Below are 23,954 nucleotides of genomic sequence, written 5' to 3'. Positions count from 1 at the left end.
AAATTCTGCCAGGCAACAACATAAAGTTTCCAAATTCCCAGGATACAGCTGATTAAAGATTGTCTTCTGGGAAGACACTATCACCTTACACTGCTCTGTTCTACTTGCCTGGCTCCAGTACTGGGAACTCCTAATCAAACCTGTTTTCTACAGCACAGTGAAGGCAAGGGCAGCAGGTCAGAGCACAGCAGGTAAGGAAAGAGCAGAGCAGCAGGCAGAAACACAGATGGGAATATCCAGGGCCTTTTCTGGGACACACAGTCAATTCCTCGAATAGATCTGGCGTAAGTAGCACAAGCGAAACTAGAAATAAAAAAAAACCCAGAGTGCAGAAAGCCGTAAGTATCACAGGGGAGCATAATCACATAAATAAACTTGCAGGAAAACTGCTTAAGTAAGTGTCATTGAATAAGGAAAAAAGCCTTTTGGGGAAGAAAACAGTGCACTTGTTTTGCCCTGCCAAGCCGCCCACTAACAGCAGCACATGCTGAGCTCAGATCCCTTCCCAGAAATTGGGCACCTCCACACGCCTGAAGATGTGGGCTCTACCCCAGTGCTGAGACAAGCAGTCATAAACCAAAGAGGAAATGCATCAAGTGCCAGTAATACTCTGTAATGCTTCACCTTACACCGGATTATGATTCAGGTCCTTGAGCTCGTGTGGGTCTGCAGTACAAGTAATTACAGAAAGAAATTAATTTAATTTGCAGAGCTTAATCAATAGAGACCAAAGTAAGCTGCTCTGGTTGTCACAGTGATTTGTGCTGTTGTGGGATGAAAACCTGACCTGAACATGGTGCTGTAACAATTGTGAGCTCCTGATAACCCAAGGGCTGGGCAGGGAGGGATTCAGGCATTCACAGTGCCAGCCCTCTCTTTGTGTAGGCATGGTCACTGTGTCACTGAGAGGATTTAGGATTATGGTTTTTTGGGTTAGATCTATTTATGAAATTCAGGAAAAATGTTTTCTGCACTTAAAGCCAAGCACTTACTTCACTCAGTTGGAACAGAGGCCAGATGGGATGGACAGTGTGTATCTGAAAGGCTGTGAACTGTATAAGCACAGTCTCAGCCAGAAAAGGGTTTGGCTGCAAGTTTTTTAACACATCCATTTCAGATGAGCCACTTGAAAGCATTTGAGAATAAAAGGGAGGGGTAAAGTTTGGATGTTGTGCTGGTTCTCCTCCCAGCTGCCTTTTAAACCTAACCAAATTTATGGGCAGACTGGATATCAATAATGAGTGTCACCATGACTGTTGCAGTGAATTGCCTGCAGAATACCTAAATGGTCACTTCTCCCAGAAAATCTGAAATGTGGCTTGGTTTGGAGAAGAAAAAACCTCCTTACTGTGCAGAGCCACAGCTGCACACAGTGCACACTGTCCCTGGGGGCACAGCACTGAATTAGCCCTGCTTTCTGGGGAGGGTTCTCAGATGAATCACCTGTACTTTCCCATGAAGAACTTGATCATATTTTTGGGCTCTCTTCCAAGAAAACTGTGTCTCAGTACATGTGATCCAAGGAAACTGTAATTCATACCCTGAAGTTTCTGGTTCATCAAATTCAGTGAGTTACTACAGTTCCCTCCTCCTGCAGCTCTGAGCACAACTTTGTAGCCTGGTTCATTCAGGAGCTCAGTTCCTCCAGGAATCAAAGGCTTGGGCTTGCTGCTTTCATATAGAAAAATCTGGGTCAGTCTAGCACAGTTTCTGTGGTTTTGAAATAACTTCGGAGAAGGTGAGGGAGGAGAAAAATGAAAGAAATAAACATTTAGAAAATAGGAAGTGGGGGAAGGAGAGAAAACGGGTCACAACAGAAGGTCACTGATTTTCGTCAACCACTGCTCAATAGATGATGTGCAATTGTATCAATTATTAAAAAAACATGGCTATAGATAAGGCTTTCTGATTCCATTGCCTGTGCCCACCTGGCAAACTGCAGCTGCACAATCAGGTCTTGGGAGCTACTTGAGTCAGCCAGAGCACTGCAAGTTTCCTTCTGTATCTGTTTTTCAGCATAATTAACACATCCAAGCAGCCAGCACACTTCCTCGACCTCTGCAGACTCTGGAGAGTTTTTTTTTCCTGGAAAGCACTCTTCTTTTCTCTCTTTTCCTTTAGATCTCACATGTAACACACCAGAAAACAAACAAATAAAAACAAGGACTTCTAGGTTTATCAATCCATGCTCATAGTTTTATCCAGTGAAATTAAGAAGAAATGGACCAACCTTTGGAGGGTGAGGACCTCCTCATGTTGAAAGCCCACTTATGCAGAGGATATCAAGGCAACTGGGAAACAAGAACCAGCAAGTTGGCAAAACCTGAGTCTTAAATCATGTTAGAAATATCTACTGCAATCTAATTAGTCCACTGTTCTGCAAAGATGTGTCAGTTATTTTGTTTTCTTAAGGCTATACAGAATACTACTCAGGCAAGAAACAAAGAGCAGAATAAAACCTGAGTGCCTCACTGCAGAAAAAAACCCCTCTCAAAACCAAGACTACATGGCTCACAGATGAACCACCAGTGTCATTTGCTTGAGATGATCATATTCATTAAGCAAATTAAATTCTGAATGAATTAATACTTCATTAGTTTCTCAGAAATTTTGTTAAAAGAAAAAAAAAATTAAAGCCAGGCCCTCTCAGCAGTCTCTGCAGAAAGCAGCTGGCCTGTTGCACAGAGATCAGCCTAATTTGAGAGTGTCTGCAAAAGCCACATTCTGGCCAGGCTACACTGCAGCCTTGTTATAATCATCCCTGGGAGTGGCTGCAGCTCATCCAAATACCACCCAGCTGGGGAAAAAAAATCCTCCTTCTCAAGAAAAGGTTAAACAAACTAGGACTGATGTGGTAGAGGCAAGTTGTATTTATGGGCGTTGTGCAGTTAAGCTCACAGAAATCCGTTTATCAGCCTGTTTACACCAGAAAGGAGAAAGGTGACAGGGAATGATGTGTGTGGAAATGCCAAGCTTAGGTCTACAGGGGTGATGGGAGCAGGAGGCTCAGGGTTAGCAGGGAATTTTGGTGGAGGAGAAGCCAGCACTGCAGTGCTGTGACCTGCTGTGCATCGGCTGCAGTGACAGAACAGCTGCAAATCAGGGTCTGAGGGAGGGAGTGTGCACAGAGCCAAGGGCTGCTGGAGCTCTGAGGGTCACTGCAGCTTCCACAGCTCTGCCTGCCCTTCCCCAGCCTGCAGACCCTCCTCAGGCAGGGGACAGCTCTGAGGACAATCACAGAGGTGGCACAATGGCATCCCTCCCCAAGAACACTCACAAAGGTTTTGTGTGAGAGCCTTGAGCTTTGTCAGCGAGAGACAGTGAGTGTTGTACACAACAAATCATGGCTCTAACATCCAAACAGGACGTTACATAATTGAATTCTTACATTTTATTCAGTTGAGGAACCCGGATTTCAGAGGATCAGAATATTCTGTTCTATGTGAAATTTGCCAGCAAATTCTATTTGGATTGTCGTGACCATAACTAAACACAGGATCCTAAACAAAGTTAAGGAGTATTCCAGAAAGCTCTGGGCAAGAGCAGGCAGAATATGAGGATGACATTAAAACACAAATCCTGCCTCTACTTTCCTGTAAGTTAGCCTGTCTGCAGTGCTCAGTGTCACACTTAGTGGCATCGAGTGACAAGTCACACTCCTCGCCCTTTCCAATTTAAAAAATAAAGAAAAACAGAATTACTGGAATACCACTAGCAGAGTGAAGTGAATAAATTCCCAGAGGGGCTGCAAATCTGGTTTCTCAGACAAGACAACTTGCCACATTTTCCTATTCTGTACAACAGAGATAATCACATAGACCAGCTTTGCAGAGCACTGTGAGAGCTGCTGGTGAAAGAGCCACAAAATTGGTGATTATTGAGGGGACTCACACTCCTATAGACATTTTGGGCCACATCTTTGAGCTGTCAATGGAATTTCTCATTTCACTCTGCACTGAGAGCAGGAACACTCTTTGTATAGAAAAATCAGTAGATAACCTCAAGAGAAATTTTGAAAGAAGCAAAATATTAAAAGCAAGTAAATGGGAGTGCAGTAAAAAGCAGGATTCAGAGCCTGCTGTGGGCAAAGGCTGCTGAGCTCTGGCCAGCCAAGGTTAGTGACAGCGTGAGGCCAGGCTGTTGGTCTAACTCTGTCCTGGAAAACGCTGGGCCAACATTAGTGTGCACGAGAGGAACAGAAAATAGTACAGCAGATGGTGAGATGGTGTGTGAAGGCAGGGATATCCCATCCTTTTGGAGAGGCTGTGTGGGTGAGTGACAGGCGAGAACTAGAAAGCACTTGCCTTGCCAGGGGGAGCGTTCCCAGAGAGATTCCTGCAGTCTGGGAGCAGCTGTGCAGCCACACACACGGCCCCAGCAGGGCCTGCCTGTCCCAGCAGCATTTCCAGCTTCAGAAATTGCTGTCATTTAGGTTTTTCCTTCAGGGATTGCACAGAGTACTCGGAGAGTGCTGCATTTGCCTTGATTTACTTGAGTAATTAAGAAAGCTGCTCTTTGGCATCAAGCCTGACACTGCAAGGAGTTTGCAAAAAGTGCCACAGCATGTTCCCTCCTGCTTGGAGCTACTGAGTTAGGAGGTTCACAGCTCACACAGCTTGATACCCCCAGCTCTGGGGTAAATCCTCACTGCTCCTTGCAGAGGTTTACTTGTCACCTCCCAGACTCTGCAGATTGCCAAGGGGTCCTTGGTGTACACCTCCAGGTGATAGGGAAGGATGTTCTCCAGAAGTCACACCTTGTGGGGCAATTCCCAGCAGCTCACACCCATGGCAGGAGGGGCCACTCTCAAATCATTTTGCAGAGAGTGAGGGGGAGGAGGAGAACTGACACACAGCTGGCAGCCCCCACACACCAGTACTTGGTCTGCTCTCTGCAAATCCAGCTGTGGTTTCTTCCAGTGACCCAAATCCCACAGCTGCACATTGCAGTGGCATCTGTTGTAGGGGCAACTGTTTCTGGATTAAATGCACAGTCCTGCAGGATCTTAGTGCAGCCCTGAGTATCCCAGCTGAGGCCAGGACATTCTGGGACACTTCCATCCATGGGCAGTTTCTGTTTGTTGCCCCCTGAAATAGAGCTGGAGCCACAGATGGAACTGACATCTCCCTCTCTCTCATCCTGTCCCTGCCCTTGCTGGCTGCCATGGGCTGAAATTGCACTCCTGGCTTCCCAGGAAATTGAGTCACGAGCCTACAGACATTTCATTTTGTACAGGGCACAAAGGTGGCTGACAAGCCAGCCTCAGCCTCCCTGGAGGAGAACAGGCACAAACATCATATAGGGATGTTCATACAGTAAAATTAAAATCTAGCTTTTTTCTTTTCTTACCTCTCCCTCCTCCCCTTTTCTAATTTTTTTATCATAACCCAGTAAGCATCCAGAAGTGTGCAACTGCCACTAGGACAGGAAAGCCTCAGGTCAGTGGCAGCCCCCACCACTGGGCTAAGATTTGCCTCTGTCTGCTGGGTATTTCAGACTCCCTCCTGCTGCTCATGCAGTTGCTATCAGAGTTGATTTTAGCATCATTTCAGCAGTGGCAGATGTCTTTATTTAAAATGATATCATGGTAATAAACACATAATGGGATAGAACTAAAACTCTGGGATTTATATGATTGCTTTTGTTTGCCTGTCCTGAAGCATCAAATCCACAATGTTCTCAATTTGCCCAAGTTTGAGATGTGCAGCATTGCTTTTTGCTTTTTCATTCTGCAGGAGCACAGGGCTCCAGAGTTTTATTCCAATTTTGGAGGGGAAAAAAAAAGGAAAAAAAGGGGCAAAAAAAGGAAAAAAAGAGAGAAAAGATCTACTGCTTTACAATGAAATATTGTTAAGCATTTTCAGTGACCTGCACAGTGTGACCAGGTTATACCCAGCACTTGGTTTCTGCTGGAAGAACCTTCAACACCCATTTTATACCCACCCTGAAGCTCTCCTCAGCCTTCAGCAGAGGCTCTGGGAGCTGCACCACTCACCCTGTTATTTGAAGAGTGTGTTCTTTCAGCACTTTGCCTTGCTGAGCTATTTTTACCTTGAAAGTATTCCCCAAACCACCTCTTTGCCCAGCTGCAAGGCAGAGCAGAAGTGAGAACAAGCTGCTGTTCATGAGAACAGAGCTGCTCACACTGACATTGCTGCTGAACAAGACACTCATCAAACTACAGACAGGGAGCACATCTTTGGCTGAACAACCCCTTGTGCTTTTGTCACCCAAATGACTAAATATTGTAATTCTGTCACAAACAGGGCAGATCCACTATCCAGCAGCTCTGCTAAACCACAGAGTGGGGAAACAGGTGGAAGGGAGAGGAGGAAGCTGCTGCTCTGAAATAAGCAGTTATTACATTTGAACCCCATGTCAGCATGCTATTCTTGCATATTAACTATTAACTCAGATGAAAATTAAAGCTGTTATGTTATATTGGTCCCACAACCTGCAGCAGCATCCTCCAAGAGCCCTTATCTGAGTGTGCTATGAAAGCAAAAGCCTCCTGAAGGTGTTGGAAGGATGCTCAGCATCTGCACTGAGCTTTGCAGCAGGTCTTTGAACTGGGTCCTGATCTGCTCCCAGCTGTGCCTGGCTTTTCTTCCTCACGCCTTGGGAAAATCGGGCACCCAAAGGTCAAATGCAGCAGGGCTTTCACAGGTGGAGAACTGTGATCACCCTCAAGCCTTCTCCACTTGAATCCTCTGACACAATTAGATCCTGGCTGTGGTGGTGTTTCAGCCCTGAGCAATAACAAACCTGTCACAGGGCAGGTCCTTCAGGGACAGTGGGCAGTGATACAAGGGTCATGCTGGGCAAGTGTGTGGTTTCTATTTCAGCTGAAATCTGAACTCTTTGCAGCCCTCCTATCACAGAAATGATAATGATGGACAACTGTAATTGCCTGGTAGATGAGTGACAACATAATTAACTGAACTCGTGCTGATTTGCAGCTTTGAAAATCCAGACAGAACTAAAGGCCAAACAAATAAATAACACATGTAATTAAGGCAACACTTATAGCCTCTGTGTTTATCAGCACTTTTCTTATTTGGATGCAAAAAATAGTTCATGATGGCACAGAGACACAAATACCAGGTGATTTTAAAGAATGTAACTCACAGCATTTACCAAACCAGCTCACCCTTTTCACACTGCTCTGAGCTCCCTACTGTCAGAGAAGGTCAGCAACTGCTCTTAGGATAATACTCTGGGATGCTCCAAGGGCTGGAGAACCTCTGCTTTGGGATTGTTCAGCCTAGGGACAAGAGGCTTTTAAGTAGACAATGTTGGGGCCTTCCAGGGATTAAAGGTGGTATAAAAAAACAGAGAGAGCAACCTCTTTCATGGGCAGACAGTGATAGATCAAGGGGGAATGGTTTTAAACTGAAGGAAGATCAGGTTAGATTAGATAAGAGAAAGAATATTTTTTACAGTGAGGGTGGTAAAACACTAGAACAGGTTACTCAGAGAGGTGGTGGATGGCCCATTCCTGGAAACGTTCAGTGTCAGCTTGGATGAGGCGCTGAACAACCTGATCTACTTGAAGATGTCCCTGCTCATTGCAGGGGTGTTGGACAAGATGTTTTTAAAGCTTCTTTCCACCTCAAACTATCCTGATTCTATGATTTTCCTGTTATGGGAAATGCTGGCACATCAGTTCCCACTTTTTACATGATCCAGAATTACCTTGGGGTAAAAACAAGTCTGTGTCTCGGTGTCTGCCTTCTAATTTTGTACAGACAGTAACAGAGAAGTCCCTCCCACCACGGATTTACTACTACCCATAATTGTACATTGCAAGCAGGCACGGTGCAGTGCGTGGGTGACTCAAAGCCCTGGCACACATCCTCTTCACAGCTACTTATAGGAAGGATGAAAATAAATTTCTTGTTGAATTGAACATGATGTTCTGGCAACGGAGATGCCAATTTAGGAGGCAGAGCCTCTGCCTCCTGATGGGCAGCAGACACAAGCAGCTTTGTGAGAAGCAAAACCAGGGCACTCCCATTTCTCCTCCCTTTGCCCGAGCTGGGAGAGGGATCCTTCCCACCACCTCCCTTCCCAACTCATCTGCAAAACCACCTGACATGAGGAACAATCAATGCAATTGCTGCTGGCTACAGCTCATTTACTGATGGCTGGATTGATTGCTCGCTTGTCAGTCCAGGGTCCACAGGCACATGCACGTGTCCAGTTCACTCCTCCCTTTGGAGAAGATCATCAGAATCACATGGATCTTACACCAGCAACAGGATTCCAAAGTGTAACTTTTGGCTTCAGCTACAAACCTGAAAGAAATTCAGTTCTGTGGCAATCGCACACACAGATGCTGTGCAACAGATGCTATGAAAAAAGTATACTTGGGAAACAGGAACACATTTCTGGGGACAGATAAGAAACCACAGAAATCTGAGCTGTTTTTCACTGGATTCTGCTTGAATGCTTGCTTGAGTCTGCCAGGAAGGTGAGATGCAGACTAATAAGAGGAGAGGAAGGAAGGAGGGACTGACTAGAAAGGAAGGACAGCCTGAGGTGTGGGAGGTCAGCACAGCCCCACATGTGCACGGGGGGGCTCTACCTGCTCCAAACTGGTCTCTCATCAGCCATTCTGTGCCCACACCTACAAGCCCTCAGCCTTGTGTGGCTTTGCTGGGATGCAGCTCCCACCAGGGTCAAAGCAGACCCTGCTGAGGGAAATTGTGAGGGCACAGGACTTGGCAGCAACTCCTGCTCACAGGACACACTGATGCCTTGCCCATCTGACTGCAGCCCCTGGGTGCTGCTGACATGATCCTCAGCCTGCTGAGCACTCAGTCACCTGGAACTGCCCAACATGATCAATCCTCATGTAACAGTGGTCCCAAGACATTCATTCCCCTCAGTGTGAAGGAGACAATGTGGCAGTGAAACAAATATTGATCTCCTAATCAGCAGTCAGAGGCACATGTGTGAGTCACTGTGCTCACAAACATGTGACTCTGCTCCAGAGGGAACGAGCCCTTTGTGGCTTTCCCCACACTCCAAATCCACATCTGCACTTGTGCTCATGTCCAGCACCATGGTGGCGGGGCTCTGATGGCAGAGGGAAGCCTGTTTTGCTGCAATTATACACCACACATGCTCAGCAAGGGAAAAAGCCAGGCACCACGGCTCCCCTGCCCCTCTGAGAGCTGAGGGAGCACTCACGGACGTCAGAGGATTCCCGTGGGCACATTGCACAGGGAAAACAAATACCTCGAGGCCATGTGCAAACTCTGAGCACCTGAGGTGCCTCGAGAGCCAGGGCAGCTGGCTGTACCTGCAGGGTGTTCTGGGGAGAGCCACAGGTGACTGAGCTAACTTGCAATGACCTGCTCCTCTCACCCACGGGAGTAACACTGGGAGAAAAGTCTTTGGCTTCTGAGATATTAAAATACATATTATCATCTCTCTGAGCCCAAATTACCAGAGAAAATATACTAAAGATAGCCTGAAAATACACCTAGAACACTCACCATGTTTCAAACAACTGAAGAACACCTGCTGCTCGAAGGTTGATGCTGACTTTGCACAGAACAACAGTAACACAAAATCTTGGCAATTTTTCTGAGTATGAGAAACAGCTGCACATGGAATGCTGTGTGTCCATCTCCTTTTGCCCCCACACACTCATGGTGACTTCTTTAGGATTGTGAGAAAATGTTGCTGTCTGTCCAAACTTGGACCATCTCTGACACACATGCAGCAATCTCTGAAGTGTATCCAGACACCACTTACAGCAAAATGACTGGTGCCTCCAGCTGTGCTCAGTTTCCCAGAGGCAGCTGTAGTCACCTCTAAGATGCTGCCAGCTGCTCTTGGCATCCCTTGGTTCAAACTAACAGAGAAGCAAAATCCTGGACTGGGTGCTCTTAGTGCAATTCCAGTGACATTGTGAGGGAGTCTGGACAGAGGCAGGACCAGCCTACAAGTTATTCAAGCATTTTCAAGAAAGGTTCAAGACCTTCCCCAAAAGAACTGGCCCCACAGGTGCTCAGAGGGAGCCCTCCTGCCTCACCAGGCAGCACAAAAATTACCAAACCTAGCTTTGCATAACACCCAAGAACATCAGAGCATTAATTGGCTGTTTTTCCCAGAAGCAAGAAATATTGGAATCAGCTGAAAGGAAATTGTTACTGTCACACAACAGAGGTGGTGGACTACGTGAGTGCTCCCCATGGAGCTCACGTCACTTTGCTGAGGAGAGTCCACGTGGGGCTGAGAGTCTCTGGTTGAAAAAAGTACAGAAATGGAAAGCACAAGACTCACCCAGCCATGATCACACTGTGTTGCTGCAGTGCTGGAGCCTCCTGTCCACCTCAGAGCTCCAAATGGCACCTCCAGCCACGGCTGCTGAGCAGCACAAGAGCCACCCTGGGTCCGGGTGAGCCCTAAAACCATCCTCTCTCAGGGCAGGGACTTCCCTGCATCCACAGGAAATGAGCCAGGACTGACTCAGAATCACCTGCACCTGCCTCATTCAAAATCCTCTCTCTGCAAAACCTGTGGAGACCATCCATAGTCACTGAGGGCTCAGGTTTTGGCTTTCACAGAGGCTCCTTCACAGCAGGTGCCTGTTTCATCCTCCAGAATCACACACCGGGGTGATTCTCCCCTGCTCTGCAGTCTGCTGATGATTGTTATTCAGCTGCAGTTTGTTCCCTTTAAATGTGAGATTTGAGCATCCCCTCTCTGGCTCCTCAGTGTCTCCATGCCCTGTTCCTGGCTGTGCTCCCCAGGCTGGTGTCCCTCAGGTGTGGCCAAGGTTCCTGAGGCCATCTCCTCGGGGATGGACAGCCCCTGCCCAGGAAACTCACGGAGCTCAGCACGTGGATTTCACACGTATCAGCTGCAGGGAAAACATGAAATAAATACCCAGAACAGAGCACCTATTGCTCAGAACCTGCAACACCCAGAGGATGGCTCACCCAAGAAGAGGCACAAAGTCACCTCAAATGGTTTCTTACATTAAAGCTCCTTCAGGAGGGATGTGGATTTTGACAGAGGTAAGCTGTGCCCTGCCAGGAGCGTTCAGAAGGTTTTCTGTCCTCATCTTGCCCTGGCTGGCTGCAGGTGGCCACTGAAGCTGTGGCTGGGGCTCCACACCCAGTGTGGGGCTGCTGCCCTCCTCCATCCCCTGCAGCAGCTGGGGCAGGGTGGGCTCTGCCCCACAGCCACAGATAGCTCTGAAGGGTGATCAGACAAGGCAGAGAATTCACTTTACACGTGGTAAAGTCCTGCAGAAAGGGGCTCTGGAGCCCAAAGTCACCCCAGGCAGCTCAGTGGCCCCAGGCTGTGCTCCATCCCCTGTGACCCCATCACTGGCAGGGCATCTGGAGCCCTTCCCCTTGACCAGGTCCCAGGCCCAGCTCAGAAAGGAAGCAAAAGTTGTTTGTGGGCACAGAGAGACTTCTCCTGAACAGCAGAAATAACAAATAGTCTCAAAATCTCCCTGGACCTTGACAGCAATGTCAGAGGTTTTTGCCACTTCTCATTTGATCGTGACTCTTGGTGTTTTCACTCTATTCTCACCTTCCCAAAACCCTGTTAGGAATTTAGTTTAACCAAAGTCCATGTCTAGTCTTGTAACTGTGACACAAGGTTTGGAAGTGTGGTCTGTATGTCTGAAAAATTCAGGAGAAACCCCTGCAATGCTCTCATGTGCACAGAATCCTGTATCTGTCTGCACCTTCTCCTTCTACTGCAGGTAAAACTGAGGGTATGCACAGAAAAATGGGCACTTAGATGTATTTACCAAAGCCAAAAAGGAAACGGGGTTTAAATAATCAGCCATCATACATATTCTATATAAATACAGAGCATTCACACAGAATCACAGAACGTTCATATACATTTGCATTCTCATACTGCTCTAATGGTTGTGTCAGGCTTTTAATCTCCTAGTTTAAAAGGGGCCTCTGAAATCTGATGTACAGATTTGGGAGCACCTATCAATCTCCCATGGCAGGGCTGTCATTAAGGATGGCTGAGAGAGAGGCACATGAGCAGCAGGCTGGGTGGACCTTTCATTTGCAGATGAGCTCTCCAAGTAAGTCATTCTTCCCTGATTTATATTATAAGATGCACTTTATGTGTTTCAAACAAAACCTAGCCAGACTTGTGTGATTTCTGAGACACGTAGGGAAATGAGGGAGGAGTCCAAGGGTAACAGGAATTAAAAATGTTTAAAGCCTTTAGTTTCAGCATCATTCCCGTTTCTGTTGGGATTATTACAACCTCTGCTGCTGGAGCATCTGTTTTATTACTCCAAAGAGAACCCAGAGGTCAGGAGAAAAGCCTTGGGTGATACAAAGCTTTAGGCAGGAGGAGTGAGAGTTGGGCTGTAGGTGTTTCTGCACAAAAGCTCATCTAAGTTTTCTCTTGGTGTGAATTTGGTGCAGTATTTGTGCTGCTTCCTCTTGCCGGAGATGAGAGTTTTTCCAGAGAATTTACTTAAAAAAGGTTAAGGAGTTGTTGGTCAGATAACATATGACCACAGAGTTGATTTGGAATGTTCATTGGCTAAGGCTTACAAAACAAGGAAAAATTATAATCAGGGGATTTTACTGTTTTTTATTTTGGTGTTTTTTTTTTTTTTTTTTTTTTTTTTTTTTCAGCGTGTTAACAATTACTTCATTTTTCCATCTGCTGTATATTTGATAAAACGTAGATCCTGTTGCAGCCTGCCTTTACAATTATTCATTTATCCCCTGTGCCTAGCAGAGGAATAACTGCAGCACTTTGCAGTGTGGTCCCTGAGCTTTCCTTTGTCTCTGTAACTTCATCTCCGGCTTGGCAACATCTGCCGGGAGCCGGCGATGAGAATCCTCATCTCTGCCAGAACTGAGGCCAGGACACATCGGAAAGTGTGTGCGATGTGCTGGCCGGATTGTGGCAGGAATGCCGGCAAAAGCAGCCTCTGTGTGTGTGTGTGTGTGTGTGTGTGTGTGTGTGTGCTCCGGTTACCTGAGGTCCTCTGCAGACACCTCGGTGCCTCCTGCGGGAGCCTCATTTAGTATGCGCAATAAAAATCGCCCGTGGCACCGATCATATGATTTGAAGACTCAATCCTGAGGCAGCAGTAGTGAGAAAGGGGAGGTGGAACCCAAGACGCTCAGGCAGACAGAGCCAGGCTGTGAGCAGCACACGAATTGCGCTCGGCAGCGGGAGCAGAGCCGGCGGATCGGGCTGTGCGCCGGGAAAAGCTGGGCAGAGCTTTATCCCTGCCCAGCTGCCTTTTGTCGGGATGCTCGGCTGGGGCGAGTAGGGAAAAGGAAAAGCGCTGCTCCGGGTGATTAAAAGGGTGAAGGCAGTGACAGAGGCAGATCACTGTGGAACTCCTTTGATAAGCACCTTGAGAGTGAATTTTACCTCTGGAGAGTGCTGTGCTGCTTCCAGCCCACTGTCTGGAAAGTGAGATGGAAAGGATGCACGTTCCGAGGAAGCGTTTCACTGACAGCAGAGCAAACTAAGAAGAACTTTTACCTGCATTACTGACATTTGGGGAAAATAATATAAGAAAGAATTCTCCGCCAGGACTCTTCCCCCCCCCTCCTTTTTTTCCCTTTTTCTTTCTTCACGACTCCTGGAGAGGGATTTTGTAGTCCCCTCCTGAGGAAAACACCACCCAGAAGTCAGAATTCTACAGACTTTTCAAAGAACAGGCATGGTACAAAATGTCATTTTGGTGTTTTTCCGCAGGCGACTCAGCCAAAGACCCGCTGTTGAGGAGCTGGAAAGAAGGAATATACTGAAACGTGAGTACTTTTTTTTTCCTAAAGCATTTTATGTGTGTTTGTTGAAATCAGTGATTGCATTTCCAGAATGTATTACTTTTAAATAGACAAATTAATTCACTGGGATCATTTTCTGTGCCTAAAAGTTTTCATTTTTCACAAAGACTTGCAATTTTAGGGCAAAAAGAACCGTTCAGGTTCAGGCTTTCAAATAATTTTCCTTCTGATTCCACTGTTACTGGTGTCCAAGAGGGGAATACAATCCTAGTGTCACAGCGCCATGAGAATTGGAGGGACATTTTTCAAGACATGGATTTTCAAGGCAAACACTGTACAGTGGAAGGGGGAGGCATCCTCACACAGCTGTGATTCTCCCCAGGTCCATTTGTTCAAGTCACTGGGGATCTTCCCAAAGCCAAGTCAAAGATCAGCCTGAAATACCAGAATTCTTACAGGGACAGTCCCAGGCCTGCTACAGGCGCTGCCACAAAAGGGAGTGTTCTCAGCATCTCTCAAATTCACAGGGCAAAACTCGCAACTCTTTTCCTAAATGTTTCTAAGGGATCAAACAAGTGATGAACATAATCCCTTCCCTTAAAACTGCTGAATTAGGGGAAGGTGAGAGACACCTTTGAAAGTCTCCACTGTGGATCTCAAAAGGGGAATCCATCTGCTATTTAGTGTCTTTAGCATTGAAAGACTGAATCATACAGAATAATGTGAGCTTTAGGTTCTCATTAAGCAAGCAGAAACTATAAAGCCACAGAAATCTGTCACACAAGCAGTGCTGCCTACACTGTTTAATTTATATTTAATCACATGATAGTAATTCACTAGGAAAACAGTCATCAACATTGTGTTATCTAAAAAAAAATTCATGTCTCAGAACTTTCTTAGTGGCTCCTAGGGAAAAAAACCTTTTGCTGTTGCCATTGAAATTATTTGGGACTTCATTTCAGTTTTCACACAAAGGGATGCCACAGTATAAGATATATTTAGCAGCATTTTCTGTACAGTTCCAATGCACAGATCATACACAGTAAAATGAGCTTTATTTTGCATGTGCACAGCTCGAGGAGGAAAAGGAAACCCTCTCTGCAACATGAGTGGGTGAGCTTGGCCAAACTTCACCTGTCATCTGCCAGAGAGGCAGGAAAATGCAGTGACCTGAACTGTGTGGGGACAGATTTTCAAGAGTCAGTAACCAAGATCTCTGAAAATCTGTTTCTTTGGGGTCTTTTTCCTGGCTAAGGAAAAGCTGATCTCCACTGAAAAAATCTGTTCCTTTATGTTTACTTTTTTGAAGTGTGCTGGTTACATCTTTAATCTGGGTTAAACTGACCAGTTTTAATAATAAAAAAGTTTGAATACATTCACATAATAAGCTTAGAGAGAGATAAAGCAGAAAGAAGATAAAGCAGAATTAAAGATACTTCCTGAATACCAGCTAAACATACTGGTCTAGATTTGTATCTCATTTAAAGAGCTCCCAGCATGGCGCAAATTTATTGACTTCTGTTGAGTTGCTCAGGCTTTACACAGGTTCAGCTGGGATCAGAACCACTTCCATTTTATTTACCTCTGCCATTATATAAAAAGCTGAGTATCCTGTGTAGCTGTAGCAGTATAAAAGCCCTTCAGTGAAATCTCTATGACCTCCTCCATTTGTAGTAAGGGTTTGTGCAGTTTTAAGTTGTGAATTTCCCAAAATCTTTGATGTTCATAATTGGTACTGCTGACAGAAGTTCTTTTATGGACTCAGAATTCACATTTTTACAAGTCTGGTAAAAAGAGAAGTATATTGGAAAGTACAACTACTGTCACTTTAAAGCAAATCTCAGCAAGATTCCAAAAAGTGATTTCTTGTCTCCTTTAGGGAGTAGTTTCTGAGATAAAAGCAATACTTAAAAAGCAAACTTAAAGCCAGCACTTTCTTACAATTGTGTTGATCTTCCAAGTTCTTTTACCATAGAAACACTGCTGGCTTCCCACCAAGCAAGAAAAGCAGAACTAAAATCTGACAGCCCAGGTGTCAGATGTGTCCTTGCTGTACCCAACAGAAAGCTGAACTCACAGCCAAGAAGGCATCTCCTGAAGCCCACTGGACAGTCTTCCTTGTGAACCCAAGGAGATGTTTCAGTGCCATGCAGAGCTGGGAGCTCCCTGAGGAACTGGCAGAGCTCAGAAGGAGTTCCAGCTCTGCACAGGCCTCCTCAGAACTGGGAGCATCTCTGCTGAGATTTACAAAACCAGCCCTCAGCAATGAATGGATCTGTGTGGGCAGAATGATGGTGATGGGAAAAGCCTCTCTGTGTTGTCTGAGCAATAATGCCTGACTTCTAGAATCCCTTGCCAGTATTTCATATCAAATCTCAGGTTATTGGGTTTTTTTTTTTTTTTTTGTAAAAGAACTATTTCTTTTATTTCTTGGAGCTGGAAATAGGCACTGAACCCAAGTGAATAGAAATAGGTTACTACACATATAGTATATTTGGAGAAGTATTTTTTGATCAGAAGTGTGTATTTTTGGCTTCTCTTTGGGAATTAGAATCACAGAAGGGTTTGGGTTGGAAGAGACATTAAAAATCATCTTGTTCCGCCTCTGCCATGGGCAGGGGACACTTTCCACTGGACCAGGCTGCTCCAAGCCCTGTCCAGTCTGCCTTGAAGGCTTCCAGGGATGGAGCAGCCACAGCTTCTCTGGGCAGTTCTCTCACTGCACATCACATCATCACATCATCATATCATATCATCATATCATATCATATCATATTATATCATTAAAAGGCACTACACCACAGAAAATTATCTATTTTTAATTTTTAAAAAGTACAAAATAGGAATGAATATCTACTCTAAAATGGGTGAATTAAAGCTGAATGAATAACTTCTTGCAGGTATCTCTGTATCTAAGAATACCCTCTACTTCTGAAAGCCTGTTCTCCTTTTACACATTGCAGACTGAAATAGCTGCTCATCCCTGACACAGCACTAATTTTAGCTGACCTGTTCTCTTTCCATTTTGTGCCTTGCCACTGAACTGAAATGCAGCACATTAAATTCATTTGATTTACATTTCTACCCTAGCCATGTGGAACTGTGCAACGCTATGTTATTTTAAATAGACTTGATTGCATCTCAGTGTCATCTAATGAGTGCAAAAAATCAGGGAGAAAAAATGCTTCATTGTTAAAAATATCTTGGAAATCCATCTGCAGTGCTAGTGGGTTTTGGAGGCATAGTAGAAATCACGTGTATGCTTTAACGCTGCGAATATCTAGTGCAAGTGGTATAATAAAGCTCACAGTAGTACCCAGAGAATCCCTGAATGGTTAAACCTTTTTCCCTGGCTCTGCAGCTTTGCTCAGGTCACGGGCTCACGCCTTAATTTAGTAACAGATAGTACTGGGAATAGAAACGCCATTAACTCGTTTCCTAAGGCAGGGGATCTATTTCACAGCGTTACAGCGCTCCGGGCTATTTTTAGAGCCAGTGTGTAGGAGTTCTCACGGCTCGAATGTTAATAGGCACAACACACAAAGGCTGAGCTCAGAGCAGGGCTCTGCACGGCAGCACAAAGGGCTCTCATGTCAGGGGAAGCCAAGGAGCCAAGGTGCAGGTCAGTGCCAAGAGTGATGAGTCTGAGAGAACAGGACCGAGGACAGAACGGGCTCTCCCTGGAGCTGCTGCAATGAGGCTCCTCAGCATCTGACAGCATGAATGGCTCCAGCAATATGCACAGTAAAAAAGGATGATTGATCAGCTATGGAGTGTTTTGATCTCCCTTCTAAAGTTTATCCGAGGGGAGCGCTGGTGTGGCTGCTGTTGTTCCATTAAATCCCCGCGGAGCTCAGAGCTGACATTGGCACGAGCACGGTGTCCGCACAGAGAGGTGACAACGTGCTCCAACACACACCAGGGAATTGGTGCTGAATTACCAAAACACACAACCACGAGCTGCTCGTTTGGCCGTGCTCATTATTGCCTGGAACTTGGGAAAACACCAAACTTCCTCATGAGGAAAGTCATCTTCTTCTTTATATTCTCCGCAGAACGAAACGACCAGACGGAACAGGAGGAGAGGAGGGAAATCAAGCAGAGACTGACGAGAAAGGTAAAAGTTTGCAATACCTGCTATTAGCTTTTAGAAATTTAGCAAAATTACTGTATCAACCAGCCATAGAGGTTGTTACTACACAGAACCTCCCTTAATATGCATCCTCCTCAGCAGTGTCTGACAGCAGTGTGGTAATATGAATTACAGACACGCCTACCTTATCTCAGCTAGATGAGATTTAGTAGAATGTACACACATAAACTTACTAAGAAAATGGGTATTTGTTTGCACACTGCATATTTGTCAGCTCCATTGCTGGAAAAGGACTTTTTCATTACTTGTAGCAGAGCTGATTCCCTGCTGAACACCAGGTCTGCTTCCGTACTACATTTCTTTTTGCATTTAAAATATTCTCAGAATAAGAACAGATCTTGTTGTTCTGTTCCTGGAAATCCCTAATGGAATTACAGACCAAATATGCTGATAACTTATTAAAGCTAGACTGAAATCCTTTACAGTGGGTCTAGTGCTGTGAACCTCACACAGACAATCTGCCTCTGCCTGTAGTAGAACATCCTACAGCATCCAGAATCATCCAGAGGCCATAAAAAATGCATCATGAGTCCTTTACGTTTTGAAAACATATTTTATCAACATCTGGGTTAAAATATTTTCTTCTTTTGTCCATTATAAAGGCACTGTGCTGTACCCCACAGCTCAATTTAAACCTTTAATGCTCTCCTAGTCCTCCAAATGATGAAATACTTCCCAGGGGTTTCCAAGGGTTGGATGGTTTTCCACGTGTAAATGCACACTGAGCCAAGATGAAAAGAAGCAAATATTGCCATTTTTACTGATTCATTTGGTATTAACCCTGGTTTTTCTTTCACAAAACTCCTGAATACAGCTTAACCAGAGACCTACAGTTGACGAACTGAGAGACAGAAAGATCCTGATTCGATTCAGTGATTATGTGGAAGTGGCAAAAGCACAGGACTACGACAGGAGAGCAGACAAACCATGGACACGACTGTCAGCAGCAGACAAGGTACTGACACAGCCACAAGCTTCTGCTTTCTCCTGGCTTTGTCTCTAGTGATACATCACATTCTCAACAGACTTTGCAACATTTCACCTCTGTAAACTTTACCATGGTTTTTTACGTTGAAATCATATCAGTGTCATAAAAAAGTCTATTTAGTACTCAAAAGGCTTCTACCCACACACCCAAAAAAGTGGATACAAGTTTTTGGGCTCCAACCCAAACCCACTTCCAGCCAGTAGAATATTACCTTTTATTCTCAGACTGGAAGTTTTGTCCCAAACATTCAAAAATTTCCTCTCCTGTTTCCTGTGCATGCTCAAGGAGTCACTGGACCCACATTCTCCTGACCATGAACTCTCATTTTGTCCCATCACATACATGCCAGGTACCTGATTTACGTCCCTGTTTAAGTATCCCATTTAGATGCTTGGGTAGTAAGAATATTTCACCATGATTCCAGCCAGAACAGTTGGGAAGTTTCAGGGCTGCAGGGAGCAGAAGAAGCAGGATGCTGAGACAATTACTGGCAAAATGGCAAACACAGGACTGTTAATGTGGCTTTGTGCTGAGATGTGGATATCAAACACTTTGGTTTCCATCCCAGTGTCTCAGGAACAAATGGGTTTAGAGGACTCAGAAAAGGAACAGAGCACTTCTACTCCAGTAGCTGCTCTCCCAAGCCCTCTAAAATGGTGAATAAGCTATTCCGTAGTAATCAATGGAATAAAGATTTTATATTCTCCTTGTAAGTGCTTTTATTAAAATTAGACTTCTCCTGGTTTTACTGTTTCAATGTTCATGTTTCAATTAACAAGGCGGGTTTAACAAAGTGACAGCTCTGCACATGCTGTGGCACACATCAGGAAGTCAGGGTCAGAGCTGTATCTTTGCATTTGTGACTGAAAAATGGATCAATTTCTCTTAATCTTTAATAAATTTTAACTGGAATCTTATTAAATGTGAGACAACCAGCCCTGAGGTGTTATTCTGTCAGAATTGCTTCTAGACAGCAGTGACCCTGTCAGCAATCAATAACAAATGAGAAGTATTGTGTCACCAATCCATACAACCAAATATTCAGCTTTTTTACCAGCACAGAGTGCTCTGCTATATATATTTATGTACCCAGTACCTGCTTCTACCCCAGAAAACTCTTCTGCTCTGCCGGTCTGGGATTTTACTCACAAACACAAAATTATTTGTTCATGTTTTTTTCTCTTTTTAATTCCTAGGCAGCAATTCGGAAAGAGCTGAATGAATACAAAAGTAACGAAATGGAGGTTCATGCATCGAGCAAACATTTGACAAGGTCAGTTTTCCAGCTGGTTATTTCTGCTGCCTGCTAAAAACTCTGCTTGAGCCCTGAACCTGTGGGTTTTACTCTTACACGCTGGATGTGGGAGAATATGCAAAGGGAGGTTAATATTAAAAGAAAATTGGAGCATTTCTCTTCCTGAAGAGAAGCAAATTTTCTGATTTTTTGGGGGGCTTTTATTAGCACGTACCAAGAAACCTACAGACATTCTCCAGAGCATCCCTTGGCTGGCATTCCTTGCACCAAAGATTCAAAGATAGGACAAAAAAAGAGTATATAACACAGCAAACAATACGATTTTTTAAAGTAGAACAACTTATACACTGTAAAAAGATCTCTGAATTAAATGTACTTCGGTCTGCAGCCTTATTACAAACACTGGAAATTCCCTGCTCAGAAACACAACACGTAGCAGGCCCAGGGGTAATACCTTTGTTCTAATTGGATTTGTCCTAAAGGGTTCAGCCTGGGGATTTCAGTATTCCCTGTCAGTGCAGCTGCTATTGGAAGGAGCAAGGCCCAGGTAATTTAATGACACTTAACTCCCTGTCAGGGGCAGGTCAGGAGAGAACAGCCCTGGGTTATTGCCACTCTCCACTGATCGGGCCATTGGGAACCTGGGCAGGGCAGTGCCTGCTCCGTGGGCCAGCACTGGTGACAGGACTGCTCTTAAACACACATAAAAACATTTATTTCACTTCTTTAAATGGAGAAACAATACGAGAGGCTGATTCCACAGCCACGGATACTTGCAGAAAGGCATCATTAAGGGCAAAGCAGCTTCAGTGCACTGATGGGATGAAATGTGGGAAGGGAAAAGGGATGGCTGCAGTTTCAGTCTGGAAGTGAGCTATACATCTCCTAATTTGGAGTTACCTGGGGAGTTTGAGTAGATGGTAATGAGAGATTCTGAAATTTGTTCAGGATATTAGGAGTAAACAGGCTTCCAATTTACAATTAGTGCTAGGGCATTACAAATGATTGGGGCTTTAATTACGGATCTCAGCCAAAAGAACAAACCTAGAGAGCAAGAATAATATTTATTCCACACTCATAAACCTTTCACCAACAGTATCTCCTCATACTTTACAAAGCATTTCAGCATTGCTTAACTTTAAAAAAAAACAAGATCACTGCACAATGAACAGTATTGCTACTCATGACAAACTGTGGCTTCATTTACTAAAGAAAAAACCCACACCAACTACACACCTGTATTTGCAATTGCATTCCCAAAGAAATGAAAACTGGGCTCTGAGGACTGTACCTGCACTACAGTTGTGGCACAGGGGTGGGAATGTGCTGGAGAAAATCAAGAGCTGCTGATATTCTTCAGCACTGTCACTGTACCTTTAAACAGAATGCTTTTGTGGACTTTTAAAAGTGTTGTTAATACAACATAAAATAATTGAATAATTTAGTTCTATTACAAAGTGGTTTGAAAAACGTCTCATTTTTTCTCCTAGATTTCACAGGCCATAGAAATTTTCTTCTGAGAAGAATCTGTCTTTACTTTTTGATATTGCTGCTGAACACACATCAGGGAACAGTGCAGTCCTTCCCTGAGGTTCAGTGCAGGCTCCCTGGACGTTGCTGTGACAGGACTCTGCAGTGAAGCCTCTGCAGCACTCGGGGACAGGACCCAGCCCTGAGCTCTGGAGGCAGAAGAGTCTGGCCTGTGGAGTGGGACAAGCTGCTGGAAAAGACTGAAGTGAAACGACTTGGAAGAGCCTCCTCCTCTCCTTTCCCAGCTGTTGGAACTGGTTTGCAGCCTGCCTTGGAAAGGAGATGTTGTGCATGTACAGGCTTTACCATTCCAAGGCCTCTGACATAAACGGACATGACTCTGTCATCCAGTATTATGTTGACAAGACATTTTGAACTTACCACAATTAGTTTGTAAAACACCTAAGTTCATGTTCTAAAAACTAATTTAATGTATTATAATTTCATTCTTTTTTATATACTGTCTAACAGAATCACAGCTGCAAGCATTTTTGATTCCTGTTACTTTTGTTCTTTAATTAAATGACTACTTATTGCAGGAAATGAACATGTTTCCTAAAGCTCTTTTTTTTCCCAGGGAGAGTTGGGAAGAGGTTATAATTATTATGCACCAAACCATTTGACTTCTCCATCAACACAGAGTCTGCAAAAGGATGATCTCAACTAAGATTTTCCATCTTGTGGAATAGCATAAACTGGTTGTCACTCTACACCACCCGAGGCTCTGACCCTCTAAAAATGACAATTTGGTTCACTGGTATTAAAAATTACTAAATTGGACAACCAGAGGCAGAAATGTAACAATGTACTTTGATGTTTAGCAAACAAATGTTTGCTAAATGCTTTTTTAAAATGTTTTTATTATGGTTTTAATGCTTTCTTGACAGTAAGAATAAAAGAGTTACTCAATGCTAATAACAAAGCAAATAGAACTGGTTGGGAAAAATGTAAAGCCAGACATTTTAATAATGCCTAACAGGGAGAAGCACCTGAGGATTTACTTGATACTACTAAAAAAAATACTCGTGAGAAAAATAACCCAGTGATAGCTGGAAACCACACGTGATGAGACAGAACAAAATGGTGAAACCACTCACAAAACAAACATTTCTCTGCACGACTCTGAAGTGCTGCCATTCCAAGGAGTCATTCAATGTTAAAAACTTGAAAAAGGCATTCTTGGTCCTGTAGCTTCATTGAGATGATCTCCATGAAGTGTGAAAATAATAAAATGCAGTCTGTCAAAGTGCTTGTATAGACTACTAGTGAATTGCTGCGAGGTGGGGAACAGCCCCACACAGAGCCAGCTCTGGCCCAGCTGGGGATGGACTCACAGGAGCTGCAGCTGCTCCTGCAGAAACTGTCAGGCAGGAATGAAGGTAAGGACACACTGCAACACAAACCTGTGTCAGTGAATGGCAGAAGGAACTAAAGACTCCTGGGAGAGGTGGTGTCAACAGTCTCATGCTTGTCTTACTTGACTGTCAGCTGAAGACTTGAATGATCCCATCAACTTGATCCAAAGTATGTTTTTTTTCCTCTTTATTGTTATTTTTTAACAGAAATATGTAACATCGTAACTAGCCTTTTAACATACTTACAGCTATCATTTTATTATTAATAATATAAGAGTAATTCTTAACAACAGGTCCAGGTGGAATATACAAAAAGGCTAAACACAAAAGAGATCAAAGTTTTTTCAGCAGAAGAAGCATTTTCAGGTTGAGCAGAGCAGATGAGCCTCTAAACTAAACTTGGCTAATAATCCATGTACAGTATGTCCTGTTTAGCAGAGATGCACACTTCCACTGGCAATAAATATGATATAAAACACATTAAAATTATGCTGAAAAACATCATAAAAAGAAAAATATTGTTAGGGTAACTTTGAGCAGCTTTTAAATGCCAAAAGGGCCCCTGAGCTGTGTCACTGCTGCACCTGGAGCCCGGGGTAGCTCTGAATGGCTCCATCCTCCTGTGCTCTGATCCTTCCTCAGCCAGCCCGGCCTCTGCTCTGCCCCTGGGGGAGGCACAACCTGTGACAATCCAGAGCCACTGTCCCCTGCCTGTGACAATCTAGACCCTGGCACTGGGCACTGCCCTCCTGCTGCTGGAGAGGTCTGTGCAGGTGTCTGGACACTGCCTGGGCCATGGATTGTCTCAGCTCCCGCTGGAATTTGGGATCACACCCCAGAGGGCACATCTGGCTCAGGGAGGCTGTCCCTGGGCAGGGCCCTCCCCATGGGAAGGGGAAACAGGCTGGAAGTG

At 44.6% G+C, this 23,954-nt stretch overlaps 1 protein-coding gene across 3 annotated transcripts in view; it reads left to right on the top strand.

The window, feature by feature from the left end:
• Positions 1 to 22,514, top strand: part of PHACTR3 (phosphatase and actin regulator 3) — a 100,018-nt gene extending 77,504 nt beyond the window's left edge. For all 3 annotated transcript variants that reach the window (XM_066330904.1, XM_066330905.1, XM_066330906.1), the window contains exons 9-13: positions 13,729 to 13,784; positions 17,816 to 17,877; positions 18,728 to 18,868; positions 20,098 to 20,174; positions 21,647 to 22,514. In XM_066330904.1, coding sequence (XP_066187001.1) covers positions 13,729 to 13,784; positions 17,816 to 17,877; positions 18,728 to 18,868; positions 20,098 to 20,174; positions 21,647 to 21,662 — 352 coding nt within the window. In that variant the 3' untranslated portion in view covers positions 21,663 to 22,514. The remainder of the gene's footprint in view (positions 1 to 13,728; positions 13,785 to 17,815; positions 17,878 to 18,727; positions 18,869 to 20,097; positions 20,175 to 21,646) is intronic.
• Positions 22,515 to 23,954: the final 1,440 nt, after the last annotated feature.

Source organism: Sylvia atricapilla, chromosome 16 (genome assembly GCF_009819655.1).
Source record: "Sylvia atricapilla isolate bSylAtr1 chromosome 16, bSylAtr1.pri, whole genome shotgun sequence".
NCBI classification, from domain to species: Eukaryota; Metazoa; Chordata; class Aves; order Passeriformes; family Sylviidae; genus Sylvia; species Sylvia atricapilla.
Note: the sequence above shows the minus strand (reverse complement) of the source record. Positions and strands in the feature narration are given on the sequence as shown.